The sequence below is a fragment of the Olea europaea genome, chromosome 23 (assembly GCF_002742605.1).
Source record: "Olea europaea var. sylvestris chromosome 23, O_europaea_v1, whole genome shotgun sequence".
NCBI classification, from domain to species: Eukaryota; Viridiplantae; Streptophyta; class Magnoliopsida; order Lamiales; family Oleaceae; genus Olea; species Olea europaea.
In genome coordinates, this window is record NC_036259.1 from 5,106,040 (window position 1) to 5,121,697 (window position 15,658).

The 15,658-nt window shown below is 31.2% G+C and overlaps 3 protein-coding genes across 3 annotated transcripts in view; all 3 read left to right on the forward strand.

The window, feature by feature from the left end:
• The first annotated feature begins 2,395 nt into the window (after nucleotides 1–2,395).
• The window catches only part of LOC111372174, a 57,362-nt gene continuing 44,099 nt past the window's right edge, over nucleotides 2,396–15,658 (forward strand). The window contains exon 1 of the mRNA XM_022994374.1: nucleotides 2,396–2,792. The gene's annotated coding sequence lies outside the window, so the exon portion shown is untranslated. The remainder of the gene's footprint in view (nucleotides 2,793–15,658) is intronic.
• LOC111372177 lies at nucleotides 6,076–8,126 on the forward strand. Its single transcript, XM_022994378.1, has 3 exons — nucleotides 6,076–6,877; nucleotides 6,965–7,105; nucleotides 7,401–8,126. Exons 1-3 carry the CDS (start codon nucleotides 6,440–6,442, stop codon nucleotides 7,419–7,421), a joined length of 600 nt encoding a protein of 199 aa, XP_022850146.1. The 5' UTR covers nucleotides 6,076–6,439; the 3' UTR covers nucleotides 7,422–8,126.
• LOC111372176 lies at nucleotides 8,113–9,323 on the forward strand. The gene is made up of 3 exons (XM_022994377.1): nucleotides 8,113–8,481; nucleotides 8,546–8,636; nucleotides 8,735–9,323. The coding sequence occupies exons 1-3, from the start codon at nucleotides 8,297–8,299 to the stop codon at nucleotides 9,197–9,199; spliced, it is 741 nt and encodes a 246-aa protein (XP_022850145.1). The 5' UTR covers nucleotides 8,113–8,296; the 3' UTR covers nucleotides 9,200–9,323.

A 15,658-nucleotide genomic window follows, 5' to 3' on the forward strand; every position in this document is an offset into this window, starting at 1 on the left:
TCTCCGTAGCAGGATTGTTTTAATTTTAGATTTACTTATAAATGTTTTGGTCAATTTCTGGACACTTTTAAAGATTTAAAAAAAGTTGGTATCTATTTTTTGAATTAGAAAAGGAGTTATAAATTGAGAGTAAGACTACAACACAAGGAACTAGGGCTTAGACTCGGAAAATTCATTGATAGGATTCAAGCACGGTGCAAGACTGCTTTATACTTTTTCTTCCTGAACCTGATGATGTACTATCATTTTCATTTTGTATTTTTCTCAAACAATGATAATGAACCTTTTTTTTTTTTTTCAAATTATGGAAAACATTTTTGCACATAAACGTTGATTTTATTTATAATATTCTCTTTTATAATTGTGTTTCTCTTTTACTATGACTCTTTATGTAATTGTTAATGACCAATAATTAATAATTTGTCGACATTAATGGTTCTAGAGTGAATTATTTGTCTATATCAAGTAGTAAAAATCGATAATTTGCCAAGAAGATAGATATACACTTCTATGATTATTGTGATTGTTAAATGGATTTCTTGGTGGATTATAATGCATTCATTTAGGCTAACATTCATATAGAGATTTAGTGGTTACTTATTTAAATAGAATTCATTTTTCTTGAGAGACGTTTTCAATTAATTTTGAAATATTTTACTAGATACACGTGTCAATTTATTTTGTTGCTCTGGATGTAAAATCAATTGCTATGTGAAATGTTGGTCCTAGAATATTTTCTCATACTCGGTTCGGCGCGATCAGTCGGTTGACCCATTGAATCGGAGACCTAGGCCCTTGATCGAGCCGAGCATGATCATATTACGAAAATCCATTGACCTGATAAAAAACTGGATTAACTCGCGATTTTTTGTAAAAATCTTTAGCCCAATCCGCCCTGCTTGTGCGAATTTCAAAATTTCCTGATGAAACTTGAGCTCAGGGATTTAACACCAGACTTCTAGGTAATAAAAATGACGACTTACCATTGGAACAAGCACCACTTTGTTGTTATTTTTGTTTAACCAGTTACATGTAATTCATGAATTATTTAATGGTTTCTAAACGTGTTTTTGAAAAAAGAAATTTCCAATAATTTAGTTCATTTTATAGTACGAAAATTATAATTTTAGTTTAGATGAACTAAATATGTGAGAGTATTTTCAAGATACTCTTTATTTACAAAAGATTATATTTAATAATTTAGAAAGCATTTATAAACTTAAAGAATAAAAATTTAAAATTCTCCAGTAATATCTTTATCTTTAACACTTAATTTTACTACTCTCTCTATATGTTTATTTTCACCAATAATTTGTGGACGTTAATGGTTCTCGATTGAATTATTTGTCTATATCAAGTAGTAAAACCCGATAATTTGCCAAGAAGATAAGATATATACTTCTATATTTATTGTGAGTGTTAAATGGATTTCTTGGTCAATATTGCTTCTTGTACTTTCTATAGATTACATAGAGTTTGACATTCTTTACAAATTCAAAATGTATTTGGCGAGAAAGTGTGTTGAATTCAAAAACTGTTGAATCATGTGCCGCCACGTGAAACGGTGTCAAAGATGGTGTAAAAGATAATGTACAAGTAGCATGGTCCTTTCTTGGTGGATTAATGCATTCATTTAGGCTAACATTCACGTAGAGATTTAGTGGTTACTTATTTAAATAGAATTCATTTTTCTTGAGAGATGTTTTCAATTAATTTTGAAATATTTGACTAGATACACGTGTCAATTTATTTTGTTGCTTTGGAGGTAAAATCAATTGCTATGTGAAATGTTGGCCCTAGAATATTTGCTCATCAAATTAATTTTTCAAAATTGAGATTGTCCACTACAAAAACCTTTAATCATTTTTTTTATTTTAACAATAGCTGAACAATTAAAATAATTCAATTGATATTCTTTATTTGTCAAATATAAGTTATATATATTAAAATCAATAATTGACTAGTATAGTTTTCATTGGATGATAATCTAAGCTCATAAAGTAATGTTATTAAACTCGGTTCGGCGCGGATCGATCAAGGGCCCGAGTCTCCAATAATAAAATAATTTCGTAATTATTTTTATCTTTAACACTTAATTTTACTACTCTCCGTATATATTTATTTTCACCACCTTCCCTCAAAATTATTTTATTATTTCTCTCCATTTTCTTTGTATATATTATTTATTTGAGTCATTAAATAGAGCATTGCAAATTTGAATATTTTGAACACATTTAGTTATAGATAATTGATTTGGCTCTCTACATTTGATAATTAAAATAGAAATAGAGGAAATTATACCATCATAGAATTAAATTTATCTTTTTAAAATTCTTAAACTCATGTATATAAGAAACCTCACCTCACCTCACCTCATCCCACTCCATCATTTAATCCATTTCTTTCCCTATTTTCCAGATCCAAACCCAACGCCTCTCCACTGCTGCCTTCACACCACCGCCATCGAAGTACATATCAGGTTGCCAGCGACAGATCTAAGTGGTCCATCGACAGATCTATGATTTTCTTTATTTAATTCTCTGAATTTTATCGATATACATAGAGATTATACAATTTGTTGGCGGTGATGATAAGCTTTAATCCCACCAAATTATGCAACCTTCTTTGTGTAAGGTCTGCCAAAATACTCCATCTAACATCTTTCTGAGTTTCTCACCTTTACACGATTGAAAGAAAATTGCCTCAGAATTATGCATCCTCGAGAACCCCATATTGAAATGTCAACAAAAAAAGGAACTGCAAGGATTGGTATGGAAGGTATAGGAAATAAGGTACGCCTATATATTAACTTGATTTTCTGGATGCCCTTTTTCAAATTCTTCAGCCGTAATATTTTAATACAAATTATATTTCATTTTCATATAGTACTTTGCTGATACTCCTGCCTTGTGTATTCATAGAGCCAAACTATTTTGCCGATACATTTCATTTTCATATAGTACTTTGCTGATACTCCTGCCATGATATGGTCCGCAACGGACCATCATGGTCCGCGTGTGTTCATAGAGCCAAACTATTTTGCTGATACATTTCATTTTCATATAGTACTTTGCTGATACTCCTGCCATGATATGGTCCGCAACGGACCACCATGGTCCGTTACGGACCATATGGTCCGGACCCGGACCATTTGGCCTGGTCTGGACCGGCAATGAGTCCGAATTTTTTTTTATTTTTTATTTTCTGAATTTATTTTAATTTTTATGTTAAAAAATGTAATTAAATATGAAATAAATAATATATATATTAAGATAATTAATGAAATATTTAAAGATAAATTAAATATAATTTTAATTTTTTTCTTTTTTATTTAAATATATGTTTAGTAATTAAATATACGTTTCAAATAAATAATTGAAATAGAGTAATTAAATATGAAATAAATAATATACATTTTAAGATAACTAAAATAATTAATTATGGAAACAATTAATATAATTAATTGAAAAAAGACTTAAATGAAAAATCGAATAAATATTATTATTTTTATTCAAATAAATAATCGAAAGAGAGTAATTAAATATGAAATAAATAATATATATATTAAGACAATTAACAAAATATTTAAAGAATAAATTAAATTGAATAATATTTTTTTACTTAACCAATTAATTTAATTAATTAAAGAAATACTTAAATGAAACATCGAATTACATATTATTATTTTTATTCAAATAAATGATCGGAATAGAGTAATTAAATATGAAATAAATAATAAATATATTAAGACAATTAACGAAATATTTAAAGATAAATTAAATAGAATTTTAATTTTTTTCTTTTTTACTTAAATATATGTTTAGTAATTAAATATACGTTTCAAATAAATAATCGAAATAGAGTAATTAAATATGAAATAAATAATATACATTTTAAGACAATTAAAGTAATTAATTATGGAAACAATTAATATAATTAATTAAAGAAATACTTAAATGAAAAATCGAATTAAATATTATTATTTTTATTCAAATAAATAATCGAAATAGAGTAACTAAATATGAAATAAATAATATACATAATTAACGAAATATTTAAAGAATAAATTAAATTGAATAATAATTTTTTTACTTAACGAATTAAGATAATTAATTAACGAAACAGTTAAATGAAAAATTGAATTAAATATTATTATTTTAATTCAAATAAATAATCGAAATAGAGTAATTAAATATGAAATAAATAATATACATAATTAACGAAATATTTAAAGAGTAAATTAAATTGAATAATAATTTTTTTACTTAATCAATTAAGATAATTAATTAAAAAAATAGTAAAATGAAAAATTGAATTAAATATTGTTATTTTTATTCAAATAAATAATTAAAATAGAATAATTAAATATGAAATAAATAATATACATAATTAAGGAAATATTTAAAGAATAAATTAAATTGAATAATAATTTTTTTACTTAACCAATTAAGATAATTAATTAAAGAAATAGTTAAATAAAAAATTGAATTAAATATTATTATTTTTATTCAAATAAATAATCGAAATAAAGTAATTAAATAAGAAATAACTAATATACATAATTAACGAAATATTTAAAGAATAAATTAAATTGAATAATAATTTTTTTACTTAACCAATTAAGATAATTAATTAAAGAAATAGTAAAATAAGAAATTGAATTCAAATAAATAATCGAAATAGAATAATTAAATATGAAATAAATAATATATATATATTCAGATAATTAACAAAATATAATTTTTAAAGAAATATTAAATAATCAAATATGTGGGAATTTTTTTGTTTAACTGTATTAATATATGAGTGGATTAATCTATTTATTGTTTTATTAATATGAAATCTGATTTGTTAAATTTAAAGATACGATATTTTATTTATAATCTCTTGTATATGATTTTAACTAGGAGTGTAAGCAGTTTTAAATCGGTTTTTGACAAATTTTCAAACCAAACCGTTTAAAACGATTTGAGAAAAATCCAAACCTAAACCAAACCATTTTGAACGATTTGGAAAAAACTCAAACCTAAACCTAACGGTTTGGTCCAGTTTTAAACTGCCGGTTTCGCCATATATTTTTTTGTCCGTCCACTTTTATTTCATTAATTCATTGAATTTAATATATATTTATATCTCACTAGTAATAAATCTAAAACAAACTAAGCCCCTGTTTGAACCAAATTTTTGGGACAAAAAAATAAAAATTTGAATCGTTATTCCACAAGTCCAACCGCCTTTGTTGACCTGCTATTTCATGTGTGGGACCCAACCTCCTCTCCAATAGTCAATTTTCTCATTATGATGATATGGAAAATATGGCTCAAATAGAGGCTAAATGTATCTACTATAAATTTAAATATTAACTAAATCAAAGTGAAATCATAATAAACTGAAACATAGTTGTTTTTTTTTTATTCATTTTTGTTTACCCTTTTTAGGTTAATGACGATACAATAACGTTACAATACAAGTCTACTAAACTAGATATAAGGTCCAAAAAATATAATGATGTCCAACAAAACCTCGTGATCATCATATCTGAAAAAAAGATATTGATTAAACAAATAAAATAACCAACTACAATAATAAAGCAATTGCTTATAATATCTAAACATAACAATTAATTACACAAGTTTACGTTTGTGCGATATTACGAAACACATTTAATTTCAGATTCTTACCTTAGTTTGCTCCAAAAAACTATTGATCTGAAACTTTGTTTGTAGCAAATATTATCACCGAAGGTCTAAGATTTCTTTGTCTTCGATTTGGTATAATGGACTTCAATTCGACTTTGAAGAGGCGTGAAAAATCTGAAAAGAAGTGTGTGATGCCGGTGGCTCAAAACTGTGTTGGGTGTCGACTGGAGTTCATATAAATTTTGAAGAGGAAAAAGAATTTTGATAGATTATGTTAGTCTTAAAATTATTAAATATATATTTGGATTATTGGATGATGATGATGATGATAATAATAATATATCTGTAAAAATACTCACAAATGACAAAACTATTGAATATTAAAATTCTTAAACTTAAATCAAACCATTTTGACCGGTTTGGTTTGGGTCAAAACCATTTCGTTGACCGGGTTTACATGGCACCAAACCGGCGGTTTGTAAAATGCGATTTCAATTCGATTTTTCGGTTTTGCGATTTTTGCTTACAGCCCTAGTTTTAACATGTATTATTTTTGTCGGATGAAATATCATATGTACAACGATCTGAGAGCTCATTTGGGAAAAGTTACGACGTATTGTAACTTTTCCAACTATGTGACAGTGATTGAGGGGCTGGACGAGGAGTATATCGACATACTCCATCGATCAATTTTATAGTCCTTCTATCCGTTGAAGGACGTGCAGTTCTCCGGATAGATTATTGATTCCTTATTACTCCGGCTGCTTAAACTAGACGATGGCGATCAGCTTTATTTTGCTATGGGGGATGGGAAGGTATCGAGATTCTCGATGCTTGAATTTGCCCTCATTACAGGCATAAGATGTGCTGGAGAAGAAGAAGCAAGAGCTCGTATTATACCAAATAAAAGGTTATTGGATTTATATTTTGGAGGTAAAGGGCTGGTTACACCACCACAGTTAGAAGACGCATTTAGGAGATACGATCACTTGTTAGACAAGCTGAAGTTAGGATTGGTGTATATATTGGAGAGTATATTGAGGTGCCGACATCATAGGACGTCGATTGACCTTTTTTCATTGGATGTTGTTGATTATATCGTTGCTTTAAACAGCTTTTCATGGGGTCGGAGATGTTACACCGATATTCTTTACGTATTCAGGAGGGTACATACTATGTCGAAATCGGAGAGGGGCAAGCACAAATATGATGTATATGGCTTTTGCATGGCTTTGCAGGTAAATATTCAGCGTAACGTAATACGTGTTAGACTTTTTTATGAAATGTATAAGTAAAGTTTTTTTTTTTTTTAATAATTGTTGCAGTTGTGGGCATATGAGGCTATCCTTGCTTTGGGTAGCAAATGGACGATCAGAAGGGAGACCAGTTGCCCACGAATATTTCATTGGCGAGCACATGAGAAGCCATCGGCTAAAGATTTGACAGCTATCCTCGACGATCCTCAGGTGAATATTATATATTTGTTATTTATATTGTATGTACATTTACTCGGCTCGATACATCCTCGTTAACACGTTGAAATATGATATGTCGGCTCGAAATTCATGCTGAGTTGGTTGTTTCGATGGAAGAGGATGATCAAATATATGTACATGAAATACATGTTCCACCTACCGAAAACGATCCATTGTTTGAGTCTGTTTTGGATAAAAGTAGGGTACGTTTATTTAAGATCATTATTTATTCTGACTTATAATACTCATGTGTGGATTATTAATATTAATTTTCTTCTCTATGTAGGAGTGTCATCCAGTAGAATGACGAGCACTTCCACTTAGGAGATATCCTTCGCCTCCACCGATGAGATCACCTCTACCGCCATTATCACATTCTCCAAGGAAATCTCCGTCTCCCGCTCCCACTCACCTCCCACGTGGATCGCCTGCACCCAGTCAGACCCGCCATTCAAATGATTTCTTTACACGCATGAATGGTATTATTAGAGAGGAGCTGGGAACGATGCGACGTGATTTTACGACAGAGGTAGTAGCACTACGAGAGGAGATAGGGGTGCTGCGACGGGATTTTACGACAGAGGTAGTAGCACTACGAGAGGAGATAGGGGTGCTGCGACGGGATTTTACGACAGAGGTAGTAGCACTACGAGAGGAGATAGGGGTGCTGCGACGGGATTTTACGACAGAGGTAGTAGCACTACGAGATGAGATACGGGTACTGCGACGAGATTTTACGACAGAGGTAATAGCACTACAAGATGAGATTAGAGTGCTACGACGAGGTATAAGAGACCTTCATATTGAGGTTGTAGCACTTCGAGGCGATGTAGCAGGCCTTCGAGGTTCTGACAGTAGACATGACAGAGGGAGTGATGGGGAGACTGGTGTTCCTCGAGACTGGTGGGCAACGGCTGTAGGAATCGATGAGTTTTTTGATTCGGTGTCGGAGGCCGGGAGGGAGGGGGTGGAGATCGGGTCGGAGGTGCCGGAGGAGGCCGAGATAGAGGGGGTGGAGGGAGGGAAATGGGTACTGGAGGGAGGGACTAAGAAGGTAGCGGAGGGGACACCAGAGGTGGTAGTATAGGGGGATGAGGGGGTTACGGAGAACGCCAGAGATGACGAATGATGATGTAGTATTCGTGTCGGAGGGGGCGACGGAGGTGCAGAAGAGTAAGAAGCATGCTAATGACGCGTCAGATGGTCGATAAGAGATCGAGATTACTGTTACAGTACATCGTTTCCCCATACACGGTCGAGGTGAAGAGAAGGGGGTTTGTGGATGGGACGTTCTCCAATCTTTTTTGCGATGTCGACCCGGTCAGACAGAAGGCGTTCGATGATTGGTTCAAATCCCTTAAGTCTAAGTAAGTATTTTATGATTTTGCTACTCTTTTTTTGTATTTTTCGTAACTTTTTTTCATTTTTCAGAGATAGCTATACCATCGGCTGTATGATCGTGCCCAATGCTAAAAAGTGGTTCGAAGATGTACTGACAACCTTAGTTTGGCTCGCCGATGATGTAAGTTTTTTGAGTTTCCATTTATTATGTTTATAGAAGTTGTTGGTTCATTTACTTAAAATGACTCTATCTTTTTTATTGGTGTTTTTTTGTTTCAGCATATCGACTTGGCTATGGAATTGTTACGCGATCGGGCTCGGAGATACCCAAGATCTTATGACAGTCCTAGTCGAGTTATCCTGAGCTCTGAGTTTGTTCGTGTCGTAGATATTGAGCATCACGAGCTCCTAAGTAAGGGGAATGAATATGTTCTGTCTGAGTACATGCTGGAGTGGGTGATTGGGCTACAGCGGAGGTGCGGAAAGCCGTGGACGGATTGTACACATGTGTACATTCCCGTGATCGCGAACTCACATTGCTTTTCAGTGGAGATCGTATTTGCTGATTTCACTATGTATGTGTACGACTCTGATCATAGCTGTCTGACACAAAGTCAACCGGAGCAAATACTGGAGCCAATGGCTGTGATCATGCCCATGATGGCTTGTTATGCAATGACTCGATTAAATGATAGATTAGCCATTGTGCGGAACATGACGACGACAAGACAAGAAAGATCGTAAGGATTTAAAACTTTTTAATTTTATGATTTAATTTTCAGTTATATGTTATCGAACTAATATATTCTTCTTCGGTTGCGGGGAAACTGTGGCTTATTTGCAATAAAGTACATAGAGTTTTTGAGCATTGGTCGCAATGTTGATACAATAAATCAGTTTTGGATTGATATGTGGAAGCATAAATTAGCTTGTGACTTGTATGAATATAAGTATGATCCTTAGTGTATTGTATATTATTTTATTAAAATGTAAATGTTGTTTACTTCAGTATGATTCGTGTTGTAATGTAATAATTTTTTTAAATATTTAATTAGAGAAATACTTAAATGAAAAGTAAGTGCTATTATTCTTATTCAAATAAATAATCGAAAAAAGTAATTAAATATGAAATAATTAATATACGTACTAAGATAATTAACAAAATGTTATTATTTTAATTTACACAAGTAATCGAAATATAGCAATCAAATATTAAATAAACAATATACACATTAAGATAATTAAAGAAATATAATTTTTAAAAGAATGTAAATAATCAAATATACATGTCAAATGAAGATAAATAATGAAAGAAATACTTAAATGAAAACTCGAATTAAGTGCTATTATTTTTATTCAAATAAATAATTGAAATAAGTAATTAAATATGAAATAATTAATATACGTACTAAGATAATTAACAAAATATTATTATTTTAATTTACATTGTTGTTGTGTCTATAATCTCTCCATATTGTCAGTTAATATATATCGTTGTCTCACTTGTATTAAAAGAAAAAAATAAAATATTATTATTTTAATTTACATAAGTAATCGAAATAAAACAATCAAATATTAAATAAACAATATACACATTAAGATAATTAACGAAATATAATTTTTAAAGGAATATAAATAATCAAATATGCATGCCAAATGAAGATAATTAATGAAAGAAATACTTAAATGAAAACTCAAAGTAAGTGCTATTATTTTTATTCAAATAAATAATCGAAATAAGTAATTAAATATGAAATAATTAATATACGTACTAAGATAATTAACAAAATATTATTATTTTAATTTACATTGTTGTTGTAATAAAAAAACACTTAACCAATTATACATAACCAATTAAATATTTAACTTCTATAATAAATCAATTATTAAATCGTAATATCTAAATCAATCCTTTTTTTTTTATTCAAATATGCTGTTAAAAAGAGTAATTAAACAATGTGATAAAGATTACATCCGATTTAAATTGAGAAAATAAAAAACATATTACAAATAGAGAATACATATGATTTATATAGATACTATACATCCATCGAGTCATTGATTAGTAGGATCTGACTTGTACAAAATCGACGTGTATGTCATGTAGTGCCCGTACCTCCCGCACTTACACGGTTGTGGAAACTCTCATATAGATGGTATTCTAAACGTCCATCTACGACCAGGAGTATGCGGTGGAACTTCAGATGGCAACAAATTATTAAGTGCTACAATATAATATGGAACTTCCCACCCGGCTTCATTTCGTAGAGGAAATATAGTTTCGGCATACGCTGCTCTCCACAAATCAGCCATGTAATAATGATTGCATAAGCTGAGTGATGGAAATCCTCTCTACATAGCCACTGCGACAGCATGTGCACATGGAAAACTCTCCAACTGAAATTGTCCACACGTGCAGGTATTGTCATTCAAGTCTACAATGTATCCAACATTACGACCGCATCTCACGGAGAAGCGAAATTGATCTAGTGGTTCCACAAATAGAGCTTTTGCCACTTCTAGAGTTTTGAATAGTTGATCTTCCTGCGTCGGAGCTAGCATACTCGTACAATTCTGGGATTCCTCACGTCGGTCATAAAACCACTGTTGCAACTTGCTACGAATATGTTCAATCATTGTGAGAATTGGTAACTCTCGATCCTTCTTGAATAATGCATTGAGAGATTCCGCATTATTCGACGTCATCATGTTGTATCGACGTCCTGGAAAATGTGACCGTGTCTAATGTTCGACCCCCATATCTGATAGATATTCCCATGCACTTTCTAATTTATGTTCTATTTCGCCCATGAACTTCGTAAACTCTTCAGAGCTGTAAGCTTCTGCAGCTCTCCTAAACAATGCAATGATGCAACTGCCCCGGTACCTAGTCTTCAGGTTGCCCTGAATGTAGTACATGCAATAACCATGATGTGCTTCTGGAAAAACTTCGGCTATACCATTTATTATTGACTGCCCCCGATCAGTCACAAATGCAAGGTTCTCAATGTCCCCAATTACTTCTCTCAGCTTTGTGAAGAACCTACGCATTGCTAGATCAGTCTCTCCATCGACAATGCCAAATGCAAGGGGCTAAATTTGGATGTTGACATCTTGACATGTAGCAATAATCAACTTCCCTTCATATCTAGCTTTTAGGGCTGTACTATCAGCTAGAATTAGAGGTTGCATCGCATTTTGAAAACCTCTAATGCATTGTCCAAGAGCCAAAAAAATACTTGAAGCGATTTTGCCCATCGGTTTCAATAAAAAACGCCGAGTCAGAATTAGTTCTCACCATATTGTGGCAATACCTAGCCAATTTGGCGATCTGGTAACTCATAACCACCCCATACTCCCGACGGATGTCGTTGATGATATCTGTAGGTCTGTAAATCGTCAATGGGTCCTGAAACTTGTGTATTATCTGTCGACCAATAAACCATGATCGAGCTTGCCTGTGATCATTTTGACGAATACCCACTTCATAAGTATGTTCCCGTGCATACTTGCGAGCTACAAAGAACTCATTTGTGTCCATCTTTGTCGCTCTCAAACGCCAACTGCAATTGCTAACCACACAAATAATTGTGTGTGTAGACTTGTTTGATTTTTTTATCTTAAACTCAAAATTATGTTTCATTGCAATTAGGTGCACAACTTCTTGCAAATCTCTTTTCGTGTCAAACAATTGATCGACACGTAAATCTTCATCATCAGGAACTACACACGAACAATTAGAAGACCGTGTACTCGGCCCAGCATGTGAACTCCCACCAGACTCATGTCTCTGTCTAGATAAAGCAATCAAATCCTAATTTGTAAATGACCTTTCATCCTCATTGTCTTGAATTTCCTCGTAAATCCTTTGTGTAACGGTAACATCATGGTGAGTAGCAACTCTCCCGAGAATAACCACATCATCATCACGAGCAATCTCAACAGTATCCCAAAAATCATTCTCGTCACGATCCTCTCCATCGAAAACTTCTACCCTCGGGGATATTATTCTTCAACAAAGTTACACAAATAGAAGTCGTCTTTCGACCATGGTTCAATTGAATTAGATGCTTTATTTGCACTTCAAAAGTAACTTTCAAAGGTGGAATCGAAATTGCTGAATGCTTTTGAAATAAAAATCCCAATTCCATATCGTACTGAGAGAAATCGACGTTAAGCATGTTTTGTATTTCATTGTACATTTCTGTAAACGATGTATTTTTTGTTATCGAAATAGCAGCAACCCCTTCTCCTTCACTCGTCTATTTCCATTCCCATTGACCATTTTCTTTCCTTTAAAATTCGCCGAAGTAACAGATTGGGACACATGTTTTTTCCATATCTACATTACGAATTAAAAATTATCAGAACAAAATAGATTAGACGCCAGAACCAGGGGGGAAGGTTCATTATGAACGGACCGGCCGTCAGTAACGGACGAAGAATTTTCGTCTTCGTTCGTTACGGACTGTTTGGAGTTCCAGCGTCAGATCGGTGCCGGCCTGAACTTCGGTTCTAATATTATTTTCTCTACCATTTAAAAAAATATACGACTTAAATAAAAATAAAATTAAATACTAGGAAAAGATACTTACCGAATTAAAGTGCTGAAATTTAACGAAATATTTTTGTTGAGGTTGATAACTGATAAGTTTATGAAATTTTGAGGTTGAAGTGGATGAAAAATGAAAGAGTTTTTATCGTGTTAGAGTAAACTGATGAAAAGAAGGTATTCGTTTGCAAATCTCAATTGACAGGTGTTTGGATTTTAATTTGTAACTTAAGGATATTTTTGTCTTTTTAATAGATTTCTATTTTTGTAATTGTATAACTCATTTAAGGGTATTTTTGTCTTTTATACAAGAATAGGCCTTTGTGGTGAATGCCAAATTTTTTTGGTTAAAGTGAAAAATTGGTTGTTTGATATGACCAAACTTAAAAGTACCCCACTCCCGGTGTACCGACCCCCTCACAATAGGGGGTCCACTATTTTTTTATTCATTGTGGACCCCCTTTTTTGTGAAGGATCGGTACATTGGGGTGTCAGTTGACAAGTATCAAAATCCTTTGCATCACCTGTCCAGATTAAGAAATCTAGACGGCTGCATGGCCTAGCGTCTAGGCGATTCTATAATTTTCTTCCTTATTTGTCTAGACGGCCCAACCCTTTATTTATTTAATTAATTTTTTTATGAATGTTTAATTTAATTAATTATTTTAATATTTAATTAGGTATTTTAATTGTATATATATTATTTATTTCATATTTAATTAATTATTTAATATATTTATTTTAGTTATTTAATTTAATTATTTATTTAAAATTTCATGAATTATGTTAATTGTTTATGTATATTTTTTATTTAATATTTAATTACTTTAGTTGTTTATTTTGATTATTTTAGTTGTTTGTATATATTATTTATTTAATATTTAATTAGTTATTTAATTTATTTATTTTAGTCACTTATTTTGATTTGTGCATTTAATTCTAGTCGCTGTCACGTGTGTTGCACGAATTTTGTATTTATCATATTTTTATTAGCGTATGAATTTTAGTTTTTTGGAATGTTTTTAAAGCAATATTTTGAAATGTTTCTATGATATAAGAAAATAATTGTAAATTATTACTGATTTTTACAATTGCAGTATTTTGTCATAGCTAGAAAAAATATGCTTGAATAAGAAATATATGAGGTTAAACAAACTATTTTACTCGTATTGTTGACATTCAATATTTGACAGTGTTGATATTATTGAGTTGAACTTGAAGATTATGTTTCTAAGTCCTGTGTTAGTCCAAATAAGTTGGAAAATACTTGCATTAAAAAAATTGAAGATTCAACCACAAAGTTTATTACCGAATAACAGTAGATTAATTTATAGAGAAGTAATGGATCCATCGTCGCATGCTTTGTGTACCATGAACCTTGAGAATTCGTTATAGCAGCTCAAACACGTTTGTGTCACCTATTTGAAGCTGTTTTTCTCTAGCATATTGTGACCAACCCGTGGTGAAACATCGTACGTCACCATTTGTTGTCAAACTCGTAGAAACAGTCCAGTTGCGATGTGAAGAGTCATGAATTCAAACACTTCGTATAAATTTGGGTAGATATTCTCCACTGAATCTTGAAGGTGCATACTAAAATGTAAAATAAAAAATAAGCTAAAAATAAAACTTACAATTTTGTGACTGTCATTACGTTTGGATGTTAGCCTGAAGACAGGATTTCCTGTATGGAATGTCTCTTCTTCAACAACTTGGGAGTCGGAGTGGTATGTATCATAAGTTACATATAACTGTGAATCATCGAATATTGAAACATTGAAGGTAGAATTTCCAATATATTCGAACACAATAACATAATTATCTTGTAAATTGTGATGGTCGAAGAATTGTTCCCATCCACCAACTAGATAAATGTTATTGTGAATTCTTCTAGTTGTATGGTAGTAATTATACCATTGTATCCAATTAGACGTATTCTGTTGGTAAGTTCATGTCTTGATTCGACAAAAGATCTTGGAGGCAACTATATAATGAAAAATAAAAGTATTTTTACTTGATATATGATTTTATTAGTTTTAAGAAAGTATAAGCATTAAAATAAGACTTACTAGTCGAATGTTATGGTTTAAAGAAGTGTCAACAATTCGAAAGAAACGGTGTGGTACATTCTTGCCTGACATGATAAGGATTAATGATGGAAAAAACACAAATTTAGCAGTAACAACACAAATTTAGGTTTAATGAAACAATAACTTTAAAATTGAAAAGGTCACAAGCATGAAAAAAAAACTTGTAATTTTGTGAATGCATTGTCAAATAAATCTGTGTTTTTTCTTCTGGTATATTTATCTCCTATAAACTTTCTTTCTTCACTGATTTTTCCTAGGAGGCAATGTCTATAATATAGAAAATAATGCGTAGTTGATGAAATTGGATAAAAGAAAATTACAAACAGGATTTCATTAATCATAATATTATTATATCAACTGATTATATATACATAGGAAAATGTTAAATATGTAGAATTGGAAGTTTCAAATCTTGTAAAATCATCAAATGATTTCACACATTCAAGTTTTCAATACGAAGTTATTAAATATAACAAATATAATTTAACTAAGTAGAGATTTTTTTTTATTAATAGATAAGCATCAAACTTCCAACCTAAGTAAAACTTAAATTAAATAAAA